At 30.7% G+C, this 16,785-nt stretch overlaps 1 protein-coding gene across 1 annotated transcript; it reads left to right on the top strand.

The window, feature by feature from the left end:
• The first annotated feature begins 9,335 nt into the window (after nucleotides 1-9,335).
• On the top strand, nucleotides 9,336-13,801 carry LOC113369893 (serine/threonine-protein kinase 10-like). The gene has a single exon (XM_026610502.1). It carries the CDS (start codon nucleotides 9,431-9,433, stop codon nucleotides 13,613-13,615), a length of 4,185 nt encoding a protein of 1,394 aa, XP_026466287.1. The 5' UTR covers nucleotides 9,336-9,430; the 3' UTR covers nucleotides 13,616-13,801.
• The last annotated feature ends 2,984 nt before the right edge of the window (nucleotides 13,802-16,785 follow it).

Genomic DNA, 16,785 nt, shown 5'->3' with positions numbered 1-16,785 from the left:
AATAAATCTTTGTATAATGTTAAATTACTATTATAATATTAAAATGGATAAAATTACTTACTATATATAACATGATTTCTGAAATGTGTTTATATTTTATTAATATATTATTAACATTATTTTGAAACTTTTAAATGCTTTTCATCTATTGGTTAAAGATGAAATTGGTTCAAGCATACAATGCATTATTTCCTTATCTATGCCTATATTATGTTATATTATATTTAAAAAAAAGTTTTCATAAACCAACTGTAATTGCCATTAATTTCATCAAAAAATAGTCATATAATGTGACTAATATATAAATATCTATAAACATGATTGAGTTTAAATAAAATAGGTCAATTTTTTTAAGTTTTAAAATTAGGGTCAATTAATTTTTTATATAGTATTTATTTACTTTTGTTACCTTCCGGTAGGGTGAGTTCTCTCGAAAACTTTATTTCCATTTTGTGCACTCTTTGCTCCGTATCTCCGAAACGGCTGGGCCAACCATTGCATATTTGCATTTTTGCATATCTTTACGTTTTGGAGGTTTCTGAGCATTTTGGCATACCTTAGTTAGAAAAAAACTAATGTGTGGGTATGCGTTGGTATGGATTCAATTTTTCGTCCTCGTTTATGGGAGCAATTGATTTCAACTGATTTGAATTATTAAAAAATCATCAGACTCCTATTGAAAAGATGTGCTGATTCATTTTTTATAAATCTTAGTCCAGCCGTTTCGGAGATACGGAGCAAAGAGTGCAGAAAATGGAAATGAAGTTTTTGAGAAAACGGAGCATCCGATTTGAATGCTTCGAAAAACATTTCACTTATATTGCCGCAATGAAGAAATGTTCAAATTAGATAGGTCCAGCGGTGTCAATGATTCAGAAGAAAAGTTTTAAAAAATATCATTTGCCAATTTGGCGACATGAGTGGGTATCATAAACTTAATTATAATAATAATTATAACTTAATTATATGTTAATAATAAAACTTAACTAGTTGGTTTGGTATTTAGCCTTGAGGCAAGTTACATGAACTTTCCGATATGTGTAAATAATCGACTTAATAAAAAAAAAATGTGTAAATAATATACTTCATCAATCCTATTTTAAAAAAACGATAATAATTTCAGCAAAGTTTGACGAATTTTTGAAATTAAACTACTTGTCGTAAGGCCGTAATATTACAGTAAGTTCTATAAGACCATGATGTATATCGCCAAAAAAAGTTCCATGAAAATCGGCTTAAATTTTTTTTCGAAAGTTAATTACAAGAAAACGGCTCGGAAGATTTTCACCTAAAATTAATCAGTACCATTCCCAACTAATATCTTTCGAACAGTTTTTAACTTCCCGTAGGGTAAGTTATAGTAATCGCGAAAAAATCGAAAATGAAAATTTTTATATATCTTTACGTTTCAGAGGTTTCTGAATATTTTGGCATACCTTAGAAAAAATGGATGTATGTGTGTGTGTGTGTGTGTGTGTGTGCGTAGTATGTATGTGTGTGCGGATACAAATTTTCGTCGACGATTTCGGGAACACGGATGAAGCAATTTGAATAATTCAAAAAACATTCGATTCGTATTGATAAGAAGACGTGCTGATTAGTTTTTGGCGGAGGCAGGTCTAGCCATTCCGAAGATATGGGGCAAAAAGTGCCAAAAACGCTACCTCTGTTTTTAAGAGAACGGAGCATCCGATTTTAATAATTCAAAAAACATTTTACTTGTATTGACAAGATGAATAATTCATAGGGGCAGGTATAGCGGTTTCGGAGATATAACAAAAAAAGTAAAAAAAATGCCATTTGGCGGTCAAAAATGATCATTAGACATATGCACATCAAATTATCAGATATTTTATAGAGATTTTAACAATAAGTATAAATTTTGTTTACATTCCTATGGGTTCCGTACCAATGTTTATCCGTTAGAAAGCGACGCGGCGCTTACGCGCTTTATATTTTGTCTCTATGCAGTTAAAGCAGTACGATTGCTTTGAAAAAAAGTTCAGATCTTCCAAAATATGTCAAAATAAAGAAAACATTTTTTTTTAATTTTTATTTTTTCAAAAAAAAAATTTTTTTGTCCAATTTATAGTTTCTCAAAAATCTTATTTTCCGAAGTAAAATTTTTTCAAAAATGTTAATCGTTTTTAAAAAAATAATAATTTTTGGTACGGGAAGTTCCAGCAATTTGCCTAAAGGCACGATGCCTTAATTGCCTTAAGACAGAATTTCACTTACAGCTAGTTGATTTTTTAAAATCGGTTCGGTAGGATGAGCTTAAATGTGGACGAAAATTTAACACTTTTTTTTTTAATTACAAGAAAACGGCTCGGTAGATTTTCACCTAAAACTAATCAGTATTATTCCCAATTAATATCTTTCGAACAGTTTTTGATTTTTTAAAATAGGTTCGGTAGGATGAGCTTAAATGTGGACGAAAAGTTTAACACTTTTTTTCAAATTGCAAAGAAACGGCTTGGCAGATCGTCACACAAAACTGACAAACGATAGTCCTCACAGAAATACATCAAATAGCTTTTAAATTTCTAAAATCGGTTCAGGCGTTTTTGAGAAAACGTCGATCAAAGGTCTAACTTTGACAAATGCCAAAAAAAACAATACCAATTTTTGCAAACTTTAACGAATTTTTAAAGCTGAACCAGTTGTCGTAGGGCCGTAATATTTTAGTATGATATAGAAGACTATGGTATCTACCGTCAAAAAAATAATCATAAAAATCGTCGATTTTTTTTTTTTTTTAAACTTTATTACAAGAAAACGGCCCGGCCGATCTCTACCAAAAACTAATCAGCACGATCTCCAACCAATATCTTTCGAACGATTTTTGAATTTTCAAAATCGATTCATAACTGCGGGCTAAAACGTGGACGAAAGACTTTTCACTTCTCTGCTATTTACGAAGAAACGGTTTGGTCGATCGTCGCACAAAACTGACAAACAATAGTCCTCATCGAGATACATCGAATGGCTTTTAAATTTTTGAAATCGGTGCAGCCGTTTTTGAGAAAACGGCGATTTACGGCAAAAAATCTGTTGGTGCACACGCACACACACACACACATATTTTTTCCAAATTTGGTCTCATTCGAAACGTCGAGAAAACATAAAATTAGCGAATCGGATTTTTTGATGAAAACATAAACTTCTCCATCAAAATTTAATTTTCAAAGTTAAAAAAAAATAAAATCTCAAAATAATTGAGTTTTCAAAAAGATATCAGTATTATTAAAAATATTCAAATTTTTCAAAAAAATCCTAACTTTCAAAAAAGGCAATTTTTTCAATACTCATTTACTTCATATACTTGTAAAATTTTAAAAAATGTTCGGAAAAATTCAAAATGTTCAAATAACAATATTTTTCTTTTCTGAGCTTTTCAAAATTTTACGTTACGGGAGGTTTCAAACAAAAATCTCAAACTACCAAATAAGTTTTTTATGTTCAAAATTTGACTAAAGGGCTCTAAAGCTAGTTTATGAAAATTTGAGAAAACTGTAAAATATAATTTTTCAACTTTAACCACAAAAAATTGTGGCTACTCTTTACTTATTGTCAATAAAAATTAACTACTGGGTTGTTTGGAAAGTAACTTAGTTTTTATAGACATTTTTGCACGTAATTTTCGTACAATAAACAATTACTTTAATAAATTATGTTTAGGCAGTTTTGATCGAACATATTTTTTCATATTTCTGGTTTTGGTCGTTATTGGCAAAATACTGATCAAAGTCTTTTTTGACAGGCTGATTTGAAGTAAAGATTTCACCACCTAAAATTTTTTTTTGTGACCGAAACAAATAATGGTCCAATGATGGTCTGGAGAATATGATGAATGTGTCATGATGTCTTGATGCAGGGCTATACCTTGTTGTGGGTTAATTCTGACCTTTTCTATTGAAGTATATCATTTAGTTTATTCAGCTGATGACATAAGGCATCCGAATTAATTGTTATGTTATCCTGGAAAAGCTGAAAAATGAACAATTTCTGAGCATCAACTTTTTCTGGCAAATTTCAGCTTTGCACCTTTTTTGAGCAGGTTCTTTTTTTGGTTTCATGGACAATGGCGTGTATTGTATTTCTCACATCCCATTTGAAATTCCTAGTGACAGTTCGCTTCAAAACCGGATAATTTTCAAGACTTTTCAGAGGCGAATCGCGGACGCCAGTGCGACGACACATGTTTCTTTCTATGAGAACCATACATTGAGTTTCGAGGAAAATCCCAGAGCTTGCGAGTGGTCATGAACTGTTAAATTTTATAAATTTGTCGGTTTGCATCAACTAATGCTTTTCTCGCGTCCTTATTAGCTTCAACCGTACTTCTTGGACTTGATGCATTTTGGACATCAAAATACCAGGAATGAAATTTAGCAAACCGAATTTTGGCACAGTCGTACTATCAACACGTCATTTCCGTACCCATCGATCAATTTCATTTTGTTTTAAACAGTTTTTTTACCTTTTCTACAGCAAAAGAGTAAAATCTGTCGAAAATGCTGCTTAATTCTTTCCGTATTCAAAGTGGCACCATCCAAAAACTACTGCATGTAATCGATTAGAAATTTTTACACATACGCCTTAAAATATAAGTTTTCAAATCATATAATTATTATAGGGCTTAAGTGTAATGTTGGCTTCAAAAAATACAGTTAAATTCTGGTGGTAAAAAAACGAAGTGACTTTCCGAACAACCTTATATATGTATATCCAACTCTTCTTTCATCTATGTGTATATCCAAAGGATATGATTCAAACGACTGTTAATATTTTTAACTTCCCGTAGGGCAAGTTATAGTAATAGCAAAAAAATCGAAAATGAAAATTTTTATATATCTTTACGTTTCAAAGGTTTCTGAATATTTTGGCATACCTTAGAAAAAATTGATGTATGTGTGCGTCTGTGTGTATGTGTGTGTGTGCGTGTGTGTATTTGTGTGCGGATACAAATTTTTGTCGACAATTTCGGGAACACCGATCAACCGATTTGAATAATTCAAAAAATATTCAATTCGTATTGACAAGGAGACGTGCTGATTAGATTTTGGCGAAAGCAGGTCTAGCCGTTCCGAAGATACGGGGCAAAAAGTGCCAACAATGGTAACTCAGTTTTTAAGAGAACGGAGCGTCCGATTTTAATAATTCAAAACACATTTTACTTGTATTGACAAGATGAAGAATTGATCAAATTTTCATGAAGGCAGGTCTAGCGGTTTCGGAGATCTAATGAAAAAAGTAAAAAAAAATGCCATTGGCAAAAATGATTATTAGACATATGCACATCAAATTATCAGATATTTTATAGAGATTTTATCAATAAGTATTTTTGAAAAAAAAGTATTTTTCTGTAAAATTTATTGTTTCTCAAAAATCTAATTTTTTTTAAGTAAAATTTTTCAAAAATGTTAATTGTTTTAAAAAATATAATAATTTTTGGTACGGGAAGTTCCAGCAATTTGCCTTAAGGCACGATATGCGCCTCACTAGTTATCATTAAACTTTGCTTCTTTAATTCAAACTGGTACTCAATCACAACAGTAATTTGCCTCTTAAAAATAACACTTTCCATGGGATCAATGCCCATATAGATATCGCACAGTACATTTTTAATTATTCGCTAAGGTTTTTCAAATTAAATGTCACATTTCTATTGCTTGTAGAAGCAATTGAAATGAATTGCTCTTCTTCAATGGGCTGGGAATGTGGATTTCATGTCGATTTGAGTCAAATTTTACTAAAAATCTATTTTATTCACTGAGTCAATAAATAAGGTTGTTTTCATTATATTAGTTTACATTCTCAAAAATATCGATAGTTCAAAATGACGGCATTTACAAAGGATTTTGGGTTCGATACATATTGGAATCCGCGAATAACGAAACTTTTAGCTGCGAGTATAGGAATTGGGTCACAGTTTTTTGGTTGCGAATAGCGAAAATGAGGAAGCGCAAATAAGGAACTTCTACTGTATATTATAAATATAATATAAAACTAGCTGTAAGAGGAATTCTGTCTTAAGGCAATTAAGGCATCGTGCCTTAAGGCAAATTGATGGAACTTCCCGTACCAAAAATTATTATTTTTTTAAAAACGATTAACACTTTTGAAAAAAAAATTACTTCGAAATAATAAGATTTTTGACAAACAATTCGACAAAAAATTACTTTTTTTTGAAAAAAAAAATTTTTTTTTATTTTTTTCTAATTTTTTTTTTTTTTGAAAAAGTTTTTTTTATTTTGACATATTTTGAAAGATCTAAACTTTTTTCAAAGCAATCGTACTGCTTTAACTGCATAGGGACAAAATATAAAGCGCGTAAGCGCCGCGTCGCTGTCTAACGCATAAGCATTGGTACGGAACCCACAGGAATGTTAACAAAATGTATACTTATTGTTGAAATCTCTATAAAACATCTGATAATTTGAAGTGCATATGTCTAATGATCATTTTTGACCGCCAAATGGCTCATTTTTTTTACTTTTTCCTCCATATCTCTGAAACCACTAGACCTACCTTCATGAAAATTTTATCGATTCTTCATCTTGTACATACAAGTGAAATGTTTTTTGAATTATTCAAATCGGACGTTCCGTTCTCTTAAAAACTGAGTTACCGTTTTCGGCACTTTTTGCCCCGTATCTTCGAAACGGCTAGACCTGCCTTCGCCAAAAACTAATCAGGACGTTTTCTTATCAATACGAATCGAATGTTTTTTGATTCAAATCGGTTGATCCATGTTCCCGAAATTGTCGACGAAAATTTGTATCCGCACGTACATACACACACATATATACATACATACATACATACACACACACACACACACATACATCCATTTTTTCTAAGGTATGCCAAAATGTTCAGAAACCTCTGAAACGTAAAGATATATAAAAATTTTAATTTTTGATTTTTTTGCGATTACTATAACTTGCCCTACGGGAAGTTAAAAAAGCAAAATATAATGTGATGTGAAATGCAAAACTTCTTCAAAAACTATTTAGAAGTTGATGTAATAAATAATAAACGTTAAAAAATCTAATATATGAGAAATTTTTATAATAAACATTTCGTAAAATAAACGATTTTAAAGAAATGGAAAATATTAATAATTCTTAATCCTAGTTAATCTTCAATTTTTTAAAGTGTTAAATTAAATAATCATTATTATTATTATTAACATTAAGAAATAATTAGCGTTTATTTGCTTATGTTTTTGTTTGCTTATGTGTGAACATCAAATCATATTCCGCGCCGTTAAATCTTTGCAGTAATGCCAGTGTAAAGGAAAGAATAGTATACTGTAAAATTCAAAAATTAATAATATTTTATCAAGAAACTATTGAATTACTAAAAACATTTTATATACCATATAATTTAACCTTTAATTACTTAAATTCTAGAAAAACTGATCGAGATAAAAAATATTGTGATTTTTCATAGTTTATTGACAAACAAAGGTGAGTTTGGTTAAAGATAAATAAATTTGCGCAAATTTATCAAAATATGTTTGATGTGTGTATAAGTATGTTTTAATTAGTGCACATGTAGAAACTACTCATATTTATTTTTAATTATTTTTGATGACGTATCTCGATCTCGGCTATGACAAGGAATATGTTTGACATACACCGCTTGACACATTGACACATACTTTGTCGGGTGCATTTTATCATTTAGTATGTTTTGTAGTGATTAATTAGCATAAGGCTTTCATAAAATAGTTTAAGAGATATTTTTATACAAAGGACGTGATATTTATATTGTGATTGATGTTTGTTGCTATTTGATATGTCAAATAATGTTATGAATGCTACAAAAAAAATATTGACAAGTTCTGTGAAGAGGAAACGTCGTAGGCTGTGCCTGGACTTAATCCAATTTATTATTTAGGATTAGCGGTTTCTGGAAAATTTCAAGTTATGTAAGTTAATTACATGCTATTCGAATTGTTTAATAAGTGCAAATCATATTCGTACTAAATGCGGACATTATAATGTTTTATGAGTGATTGTATAACACAAATATTGTATAACGCATCTTGTCAAACTGCTGTTTGGCATTAGATAATTCATTCAAAATATGCTACATTTGAGAATTATTCATGTCATTGAATAAAATTTTAGATTTCGAAATCGAACTTGTACAAATAAAGTCTATATGACATTCAAATAACAAGAATACACACATGGTATGATAATTTATGAGTCAAACATAGCCAAGGTTTCTAAAAGTTGGATATTTCATGGTGCAGCAAATGTTGATGTTACCTGTAATTGAAATTGACATTAATGCATTTATTAATAGATATATTCAATTTTTTTAAAATGTTCCCTCCAAACTTTAAATATGCGTGCTAGTGTATGTTTTATTCTTGAAATGAAAATAAATGTGCAGACTAAATTTAGCAAATTCCTTGTCATACTATTACAATTTTTTTGACACACTTTGTAATTAATTATTACAATTGGTCTTTTTGAAATCAAATATAAATATAAACTGTGAATTTTGTATTATATTACTAGAAACAGAAATAGATTACATATGTACAAGTCCATCACTTATTGTTAATAGTAACATGAAAATTTCCAATCGTGTTACAAGAACCATCATATTGTAACATAACAAATGTTATGCTTTATTATGCTTTTATTATAAATGCAATAATTGCAGCAAATGATATGTTTACTTATTCACAATTTGTAAAATTATTTACTGCAAAAAATTATTTTATAATATTGTTTTTTTTATTCAGCTTTAGAAAATTATTTGATAATATAGTCACATTTATGCTTACTTTTAGTGCTGTTTCTTACTATCGAAATCAATTATTCATAAGGGTCAATCTTTATGTGTGACATAACGATTGCAGTTACATTAACTGTTTTTTTTTTATCGAATATGATGCAAACATGCAACCGTTATTAATTTATTAAATTTCATAATTTATTTAGTAATAATTTCTTAATATTATTTACAGTTCTTAGTGAGGATTTCTGACCATTGATTGGATGAAAATCTTGCTGCAATCAGAATATGTACTACTCTCCGAGCGAAGATTAGTAAAATTTGCTACACCTTGAAACATTAAAATGGAAATATTGATTACGATGGGAACAATTTTTGATTTTAGTGTTTTAGAATTTTTGTTTTATTAAAAAGTGAATGAAATAGTTAATAGGCATGTAGTTTTGTGACAGTGTTTTTTTGTATTTTTTTAAGCCATTTATTTTATCTTTTTCATCACAGAACTATGGTTGCTGGATATCAACCATGTTGATATAGATTTTTCCATTGCAAGTTTGTGATTTACAATGCATAAGTAATATTTTTTTAAAATTAGAGCATTTTTATATATAGTTTTATATATGCATATTATATATACATTTATATAATATAAAAGAATTTGAAAATGTCATTCTTAAATAATTTAAAGAAAGTGCTCCATTTCGGTGGAGGCACCGATAGCAAAAAGAAAAAGCTTTACAATAACATAAGAATGGATATAGATCCAAAGGAATATTGGGATATGGTAGGAGAGCTTGGAGATGGTGCCTTTGGTAAAGTGTATAAGGCGCAAAATAAGCTAACGGGTGAATTTGCTGCAGCTAAAATGTGCGCATTGGAAGGTGAAGACGATCTCAGTGATTTTATGGTTGAAATCGATATACTTTCGGAATGCAAACATCCTAATGTTGTTGAATTGCACGAAGCATTTTTTATTGAAGAGCAACTATGGATGCTTATAGAATACTGTGATGGTGGTGCCTTGGATAGTATAATGGTAGAATTGGAAAAGGGATTAAGTGAACCTCAAATTGCATATGTCTGTCAGCATATGTGTGAAGGTTTAAGTTTTTTGCACAAAAGTAAGGTTATACACAGAGACTTAAAAGCTGGTAACGTACTCTTAACTATGGCAGGGGGAGTTAAATTGGCGGATTTTGGAGTTTCAGCAAAGAACAAGCATACATTACAAAAGCATGATACATTTATTGGTACACCTTATTGGATGGCTCCTGAGTTAGTACTGTGTGAAACATTCAGAGATAATCCTTATGATTTTAAAGTTGATATTTGGTCATTAGGAATCACTTTAATTGAATTAGCTCAAACTGAACCACCCAATCATGAAATGTCTCCTTTACGAGTTTTGCTGAAGATACAAAAAAATGATCCACCAAAACTTGATGCTCCATCAAAATGGTCAAAGGATTTTAATAATTTTTTAGCAAAAGCTTTAACTAAAGATCCAATGCAACGTCCCTCAGCAGATGTTTTACTTAAACATCCTTTCATATGTCGAGAAATAGATTCAAAACCTATAAGAGACTTGTTATTAGAATACAAAGCAGATGTTGTTGAAGAAGAATTATTAGACTTGGAAGAATCTGAAGAAAACCGAAACTCTGCAATGCCAATAGATGTTGAAACACAATCTGTCCAGGACATAGATATAGATGCTAAGAGCTTGAAGAGTGAAAATGCTGTGGAAATTCCTGTGGAAGAGCCAAAGGTAATGGAACCAGTTAAACCTATTGATATTCCTAAAGAAGAAAAAGTAGTGGAGAAATCAAGTGAAAACAAACGTGAAGTCGAACAGGAAAATCATACCGAAAAGAAGAAAGTTAAAAAGCAATTGGCACCTGATCCGATTACCGATGTTGAGAAGAAATCTGTGAGTGGAAAAAGGGAAAAGGGTCCTGCACCAGCTCCACCAATTGGCAATGTAGTACCTCCTGCACCTCCTTTACCTGTACCTCTTACATCTCAAACAATAAATACTATAGAAGAAATTTCTGAATCTTCTAAAACTGATAGCACGGATAATGTTTCTACTCAATGTAATAAAAATATCCCAGTTATTAACTCAATGCCCGAAGATGCTATAAAATCTCCAATTGATAAGACTGAGCCAAAGTGTGAGGCTATAGCTACTTATGAGAAACCGGAAAAACAGGTTTCAGAAAATATTAAGCAACTTGTGGAGAAAGTTGAGAAAACATTAAATAAACAAAAACCACCATATACTATTCCAGAAAAAGGTAATAATGGCAATGCTCTGTTACAAGAAGGAAAGGAAGTTGTCGTTAGTAATGATGTGTCTAGAATTATTTCAGTAAGTCCAAATAGTGGAAGCAGCCCTGAGAATTTTGATTCTCTGAGAATGTCACCTGTTGAGAAGTCTAAACCTGTTGTATCAATCATTTCTTCTTCTCCAAATGCTGAAAGAGCAAAGCCAAATACATCCACTGTAACAATTAACACTGAGTTACCTGATTTATCCAACAGTCTGGCCAGTAACATCAGCCAAGTTACTGTTGTGACCATGCATCCTCCTATTATTATTGATGGTCACGTCCTTCCAAATAAAGGTAACATGGACAAAAATGAAGTTATAATTGTGGCAAATGATACTAATAAAACGCAAATAAATGAATCATCAACTGATGATGATTGTTACCCATCTTTGGATTCATTAGAATATTCTTTAAGTGGAACAAATGAGTCTTCCAGCAAAGATCCAATCAAAGGACAAAAATTAGATGAAAGTGAAGTTGTAATTGTTAATTCCAGCTATGTGAATGTAAATGATTCTGGTTTTACTAGTCCCGAGTCTGATGAAACAAAATCTCGCGATATGAGTCATGTATCAGTGGTATCAGTAGGTGAAGCAAAAATTGAAGTCAAAGATTCTTCAGCTATCAGTGTTTCTAGTGAATCTGATGTTCGCGGAAATGTTGGCGATTCTAATTATTCTCTAAAAAGAAATTCTCATTGTGATTTATCAAGTATTTCAACTGGCAGGAGTACGAGTAGTAAAAGTGATTCTGGAGATGAAACTCGCAACCTATCTCATGCTATTGCCAAACATAATAACAAGGGCGGTAAAGAAAATTCGCATATTTATCAACCAAATGGTCGGGAATTTTTAGCTCACAGCCGAGAAAATGTCAGTTATATTAAAAGGCAAGAGCGAGAGAAAAAAATTAAACAGAAAACAGTTGTTGATAAGCGTGAATCACCTGACAGTTCTGTTGGTTCTGTTGATTCTGAATGTGCTTCACTTTGTAGTCGTGGTGTCAAAGATCGGTCAGATGCCGAAAGTATTTCTACCACAGCTAGTCATGATAGTCATGCTGGTACACAACCAACCAATCCTGCCGATTTAGAGGAAGAAGTTATTCTTAGAAGGAAGAATGATGGTGCTTCTGAAAGAAGCACTTTTTCCAAAGAAGAATTGCATATTCGAAACTTGAAGAAGAAAACTAGGAAGCGCACTCGTAAATTCGAAATCGATGGCGTCATTGTCACAACAACTACCAGCAAAGTCATTTATGGAGATGAGGAAAATGGTAGAGTTTATGATGATCATATTTTTAGGAAACAAGAGTTACGAGAACTAAAAATGTTACAAAAACAAGAACAAAAGCAATTTCAAGATCTGTCGCAGAAAGAGCATCTTAATAAAGATCAACAAGACAAACGATTTGATCAAGAACGTCTTACGCTTGAAAGAAATTATGAGTCTGATTTAGAATCATTGAGTCATCAACAAAGACAGCAGGTTGAAAAGGCTGAGTCTCAAAATGAAGCCGAAATGAAAATGGCTTCGAAAAAAATACGCGCAGAGCAAGAACGAGAACTGAAATTATTCCGTGAAGGTTTAAAACAAGAGTTACGACTATTAAAGCAAGAAGTCGATCTCCTACCAAAGGATAAGCGTAAGGACGTTTTCAGAGTACGCAAGCAAGCTTTAGAAATAGAGCATGAGGAGAGAGAACGAGCTTTCTTGGGCAATTTAAACGATAATCACGAGAGTTCTCTTCGCCGCCTGAGTGAATCACATCACGACCGAATTGCATTAATGGATCGCCAATTCCTTCAGCAGAAACAACAAGTGATGAGAACCCGTGAAGCGTTGCTTTGGGAGCTTGAAGAAAAGCAAATTCATGAAAAACACCAACTTGCTAAACGTCAACTAAAAGACATATTTTTCCTGCAAAGACACCAGATGATAATAAGACATGAAAAAGAACTGGAACAAATCAAACGTATGAATCAAAGAAAAGAGGAAGAACTTCTCAAACGGCAATCTGGTGAAAAGCGTACATTGCCAAAACGCATTCGGGCTGAAATGAAGGCTAGAGAAATGATGTTCCGTGAGTCTTTACGTATCAGCGTCATCCCTGATGCCGAGCAGGAGAGAGATAAATTGAAGAAATTTCAAGAAAATGAAAAGAAACGCTATCGAGCGGAACAGCAACGTTTTGACTTGAAGCACCAGCGACAACTGGAGGAATTGAGAGCTACTAGTGACGCCACGATTCGAGAGTTGGAGCAGCTGCAAAATGAGAAAAGGAAAATGCTGCTGGAGCATGAAACTTCCAAGTTGAGAGAGAGGGATGACGCATACAGCGCGGAATTAAGAGAGTGGAAAGCAAAATTGACTCCTAGAAAACAACGATTGGAAGAAACTTTTGCTAGGCAATTGGAGGAACAAGAGCAAGAATTTGGGCCATGCGTATCATCTGGTTCTATGCGTATACCCAGATCCCCAAGAGACAATAGAGGGGCGATGTATCTAGATCGATAACGTAATTCGGCAAAAATTTAATTTTTTTTTGTTAACATTTGTTACTGTATTGTATAGATGTACCATAAATATTATAATATTTTATACAAATTTACAAATTTTATAAAATATAGTTTATAGTATTGCTTGTATATAGAGTCAAATTCTGCATTCTTTAACCCATGCATTAAAGTTGAAGTAAGGTAAAAATAGTTTTAACCAGAAATAAAAATATATTTTTGACATTGTCTATGTAATTATTTAATTTTATATTCGAATTGAATTGAAATTAAAATATTATTTTTTTAAAAGTGTGTACGAGATTGCATTTTTTTGTTTTGTGTAATTTAAATACTCTTTTTAAGAATAATATATTGCACGGTTGGAAAAATATTTTCACAAATAAGTATTTTAATTTAAGTATATTCTAATAAAAGTTGTAATGATAATCGATCATGAATTATTTTTCATCTTATGTAAATGCTCAGTGCATTTATTTATAACATATTTTACCAAAACTATATCTATTAGATAAAGTGTATGAATATTTATTTGACATAATAATAATTGCGAGGGTAATTACAAAAACTATTTATATATACTGCTATGTTGTAGTTGCAAATTTAGAGAATTTACAATATGTAATATGCAATTACTTCTGTAATTAAATTTTATTGTTATACATTGTTAATTTTGTTAGATTTGTTAAAAATTGTTGCAAGTGTATTAGTAAAATAGTACTAGTTTATAAAAAGGCGATTTTTATGGTATTCTTATCTGCAAATTGAATTTGTAATATATTCTTAGAACCATACAATAATTATATACAGATGTATTGCATTGCATATTAAAATTTCGTATTTCGTAGCCTTTTCTATGCTAAAATTTTGTACAAAGATGCTGTATTATATATATATATATATATATATATATATATATATATGTATATATGTATATGTATATATGTATCCATGTATGTATGTATGTATGTATGCATAAACACAAGTATTGGTTGTTATATTACCATCTGTTAACTAAACTTAATTCGTTTTCATAAATAATAATGAAATATATAATAAATAATAATAATGAAAGATAAAAAAATATAATTTTGTAACATTTATAGAATTACAATCATATTTTTACAATGTGTAGATTAGTATTAAAACATACTTTAGCTTTTACATAGTATGCTCCTTTTATGTTGACACATTTATAATATTTTATGTTAAGATAAAATACAGTATTCTTTTACTCAAAAACATTTTATTCATTATTGTGTTTCTATAGGCCTTTTAATCGCGCGTAAATAAATTCTTATGGTAATAAATATTTATTCCGAAAAAATACTCGCCACCGTACACATCTAAATCTCAAAATTTCGCAAAACTAATAACTTATAGTGATGTTTTAAATTTAGTTTTTATTGGGCGTATTGTTCATTTTTTTAACTTCCCGAAGAGTAAAGATTTCGCTAGAAATCCGATTTGAAAATTTTGTTTTCTTGATATTTCAAGTCATAAATCCCTTGACCAAAAATTTGGAAAAAGTATGTGAGTGTTGTACATGAACTAATTTTTAACTTACCGTTGACGTTTTCTTAAAATCAAAATCACCAATTTTAAGAATTCGAAAACCATTTCTTGAAATTCGATTGGGACAGGGAATTGAATATAATCAAATCAGTTATATAGTTTTAAAACTAACAGCAATTGCAATTTGTAGATAAATGCAAATTTTGTCGTCAACGTTTTCGCAAAAAATGTCAATCGATTTTGAAAATTTAAACGCTTTCTAAAGATATCAGTTGGAAATTGTGCTTATTATAATAAACTATAGTTTTTGGTATAGTTTTGGCCGTTTCTGTTAAATTAATTGTGTTTGTGCACTATATTTTTTACAATAATAGTTAACAATTTATAATGATTATTATAAATTTGATTTAAATATATTAATTGAAAAATGTAATGAAAGTTTTTAATGAAAACAAATTTTCAAAAACTTTATCTACTTGATGTTATCTATTGACTTCCCGCAGAGTAGTATTATTCGGTAATCGTTATAAGTTATTAAAATCGTTCAAAAAAACGAAATTGAACATTTTTACATATTTTCACGTTTCAAAAGTTTCTGAACATTAAGGCATACCTCAGAAAAATGGATGTGTGTGTGTATGTATGTATGGATACAATTTTTCGTCCACGTTTTCGGGCGTACGGATCAACCGATTTGAATGGTTAAAAAAGCATTCGATTCCTATTGATAGGGAGATGTGCTCATTAGTTTTTGGCAAAGGTAAATCCAGCCGTTTCGGAAATACGGACCAAAGAGTGCAAAAAATAAAAATCGCGTACGCTTTTAACGTCTCCGTTCCGTTAAACGCTTTTCCGAACATTTGATTTCAATGATCTATAAACATTCAATTTGTAAGTGGGGGAACAAGTGAATAGTTTTCGGCAAAGGCAGGTCCAGCCATTTCCAACATACGGAGCTAAATGTGCAAGAAAAGGCAGTTTTTGAGAGAACTATGCATCCGATTTGAATAAATTCAAAAAAATTTATGCTTGTTCTGATAAAATAATTGCTTCTGAAAAAATATTTCAAATTTTTTTTTCCAAATTTTTTTTCTTAAAAAAAATTTTTTTTTGTATATCGAAAATCAGATTACATTCTGGCTAAGTTTTAAAACTCGCTTAAGTATACTTCACTTCACTAAAAATCGAATCGAATCAGCCCATATATAACTTCTTATAAATATTAGACAGTGCTACATTTATAATAATCTATTCGAAAACATTTAATATTACTCGAACATTTCGTTACGGTGCGGGAAGTGCCATCCCTAGATAAATACGCATAAACAGCATAAAGCCGTTGCCTATGCCGATTCCAACTAGTTTTCTTACATAGATACAATCGGTCGATAAGTTCAAATAATATGTCGGCTAAAAAGTCGAGAATCAAGGTTATTTCTGAAATATTTAAAGGCTAATAATTAATTATAATACTTTTCTTTTATCTATGATTATAATAATCCTGAAACCGTTTTGATAAATAAACAACCTACCCTTAGTGCACAGGTTTATTATCGGCGCTGTGAACTTGTGCAAACATGAAAAATTTTACACAATAACCAACATTATAGAACTGAAATATTACGCGCCAAATCTAGAAATATCATTGCCGAATTA

The sequence above is a fragment of the Ctenocephalides felis genome, unplaced genomic scaffold (assembly GCF_003426905.1).
Source record: "Ctenocephalides felis isolate EL2017-DRISC unplaced genomic scaffold, ASM342690v1 CF-g0.4_SCAFFOLD_01492, whole genome shotgun sequence".
In the NCBI taxonomy this organism is placed as follows: Eukaryota; Metazoa; Arthropoda; class Insecta; order Siphonaptera; family Pulicidae; genus Ctenocephalides; species Ctenocephalides felis.
Note: the sequence above shows the minus strand (reverse complement) of the source record. Positions and strands in the feature narration are given on the sequence as shown.

Excerpts from the sequence above, each read along its gene's own strand:
- LOC113369893 (XM_026610502.1), top strand. The coding sequence starts at position 9,431 with ATGTCATTCTTAAATAATTTAAAGAAAGTGCTCCATTTCGGTGGAGGC.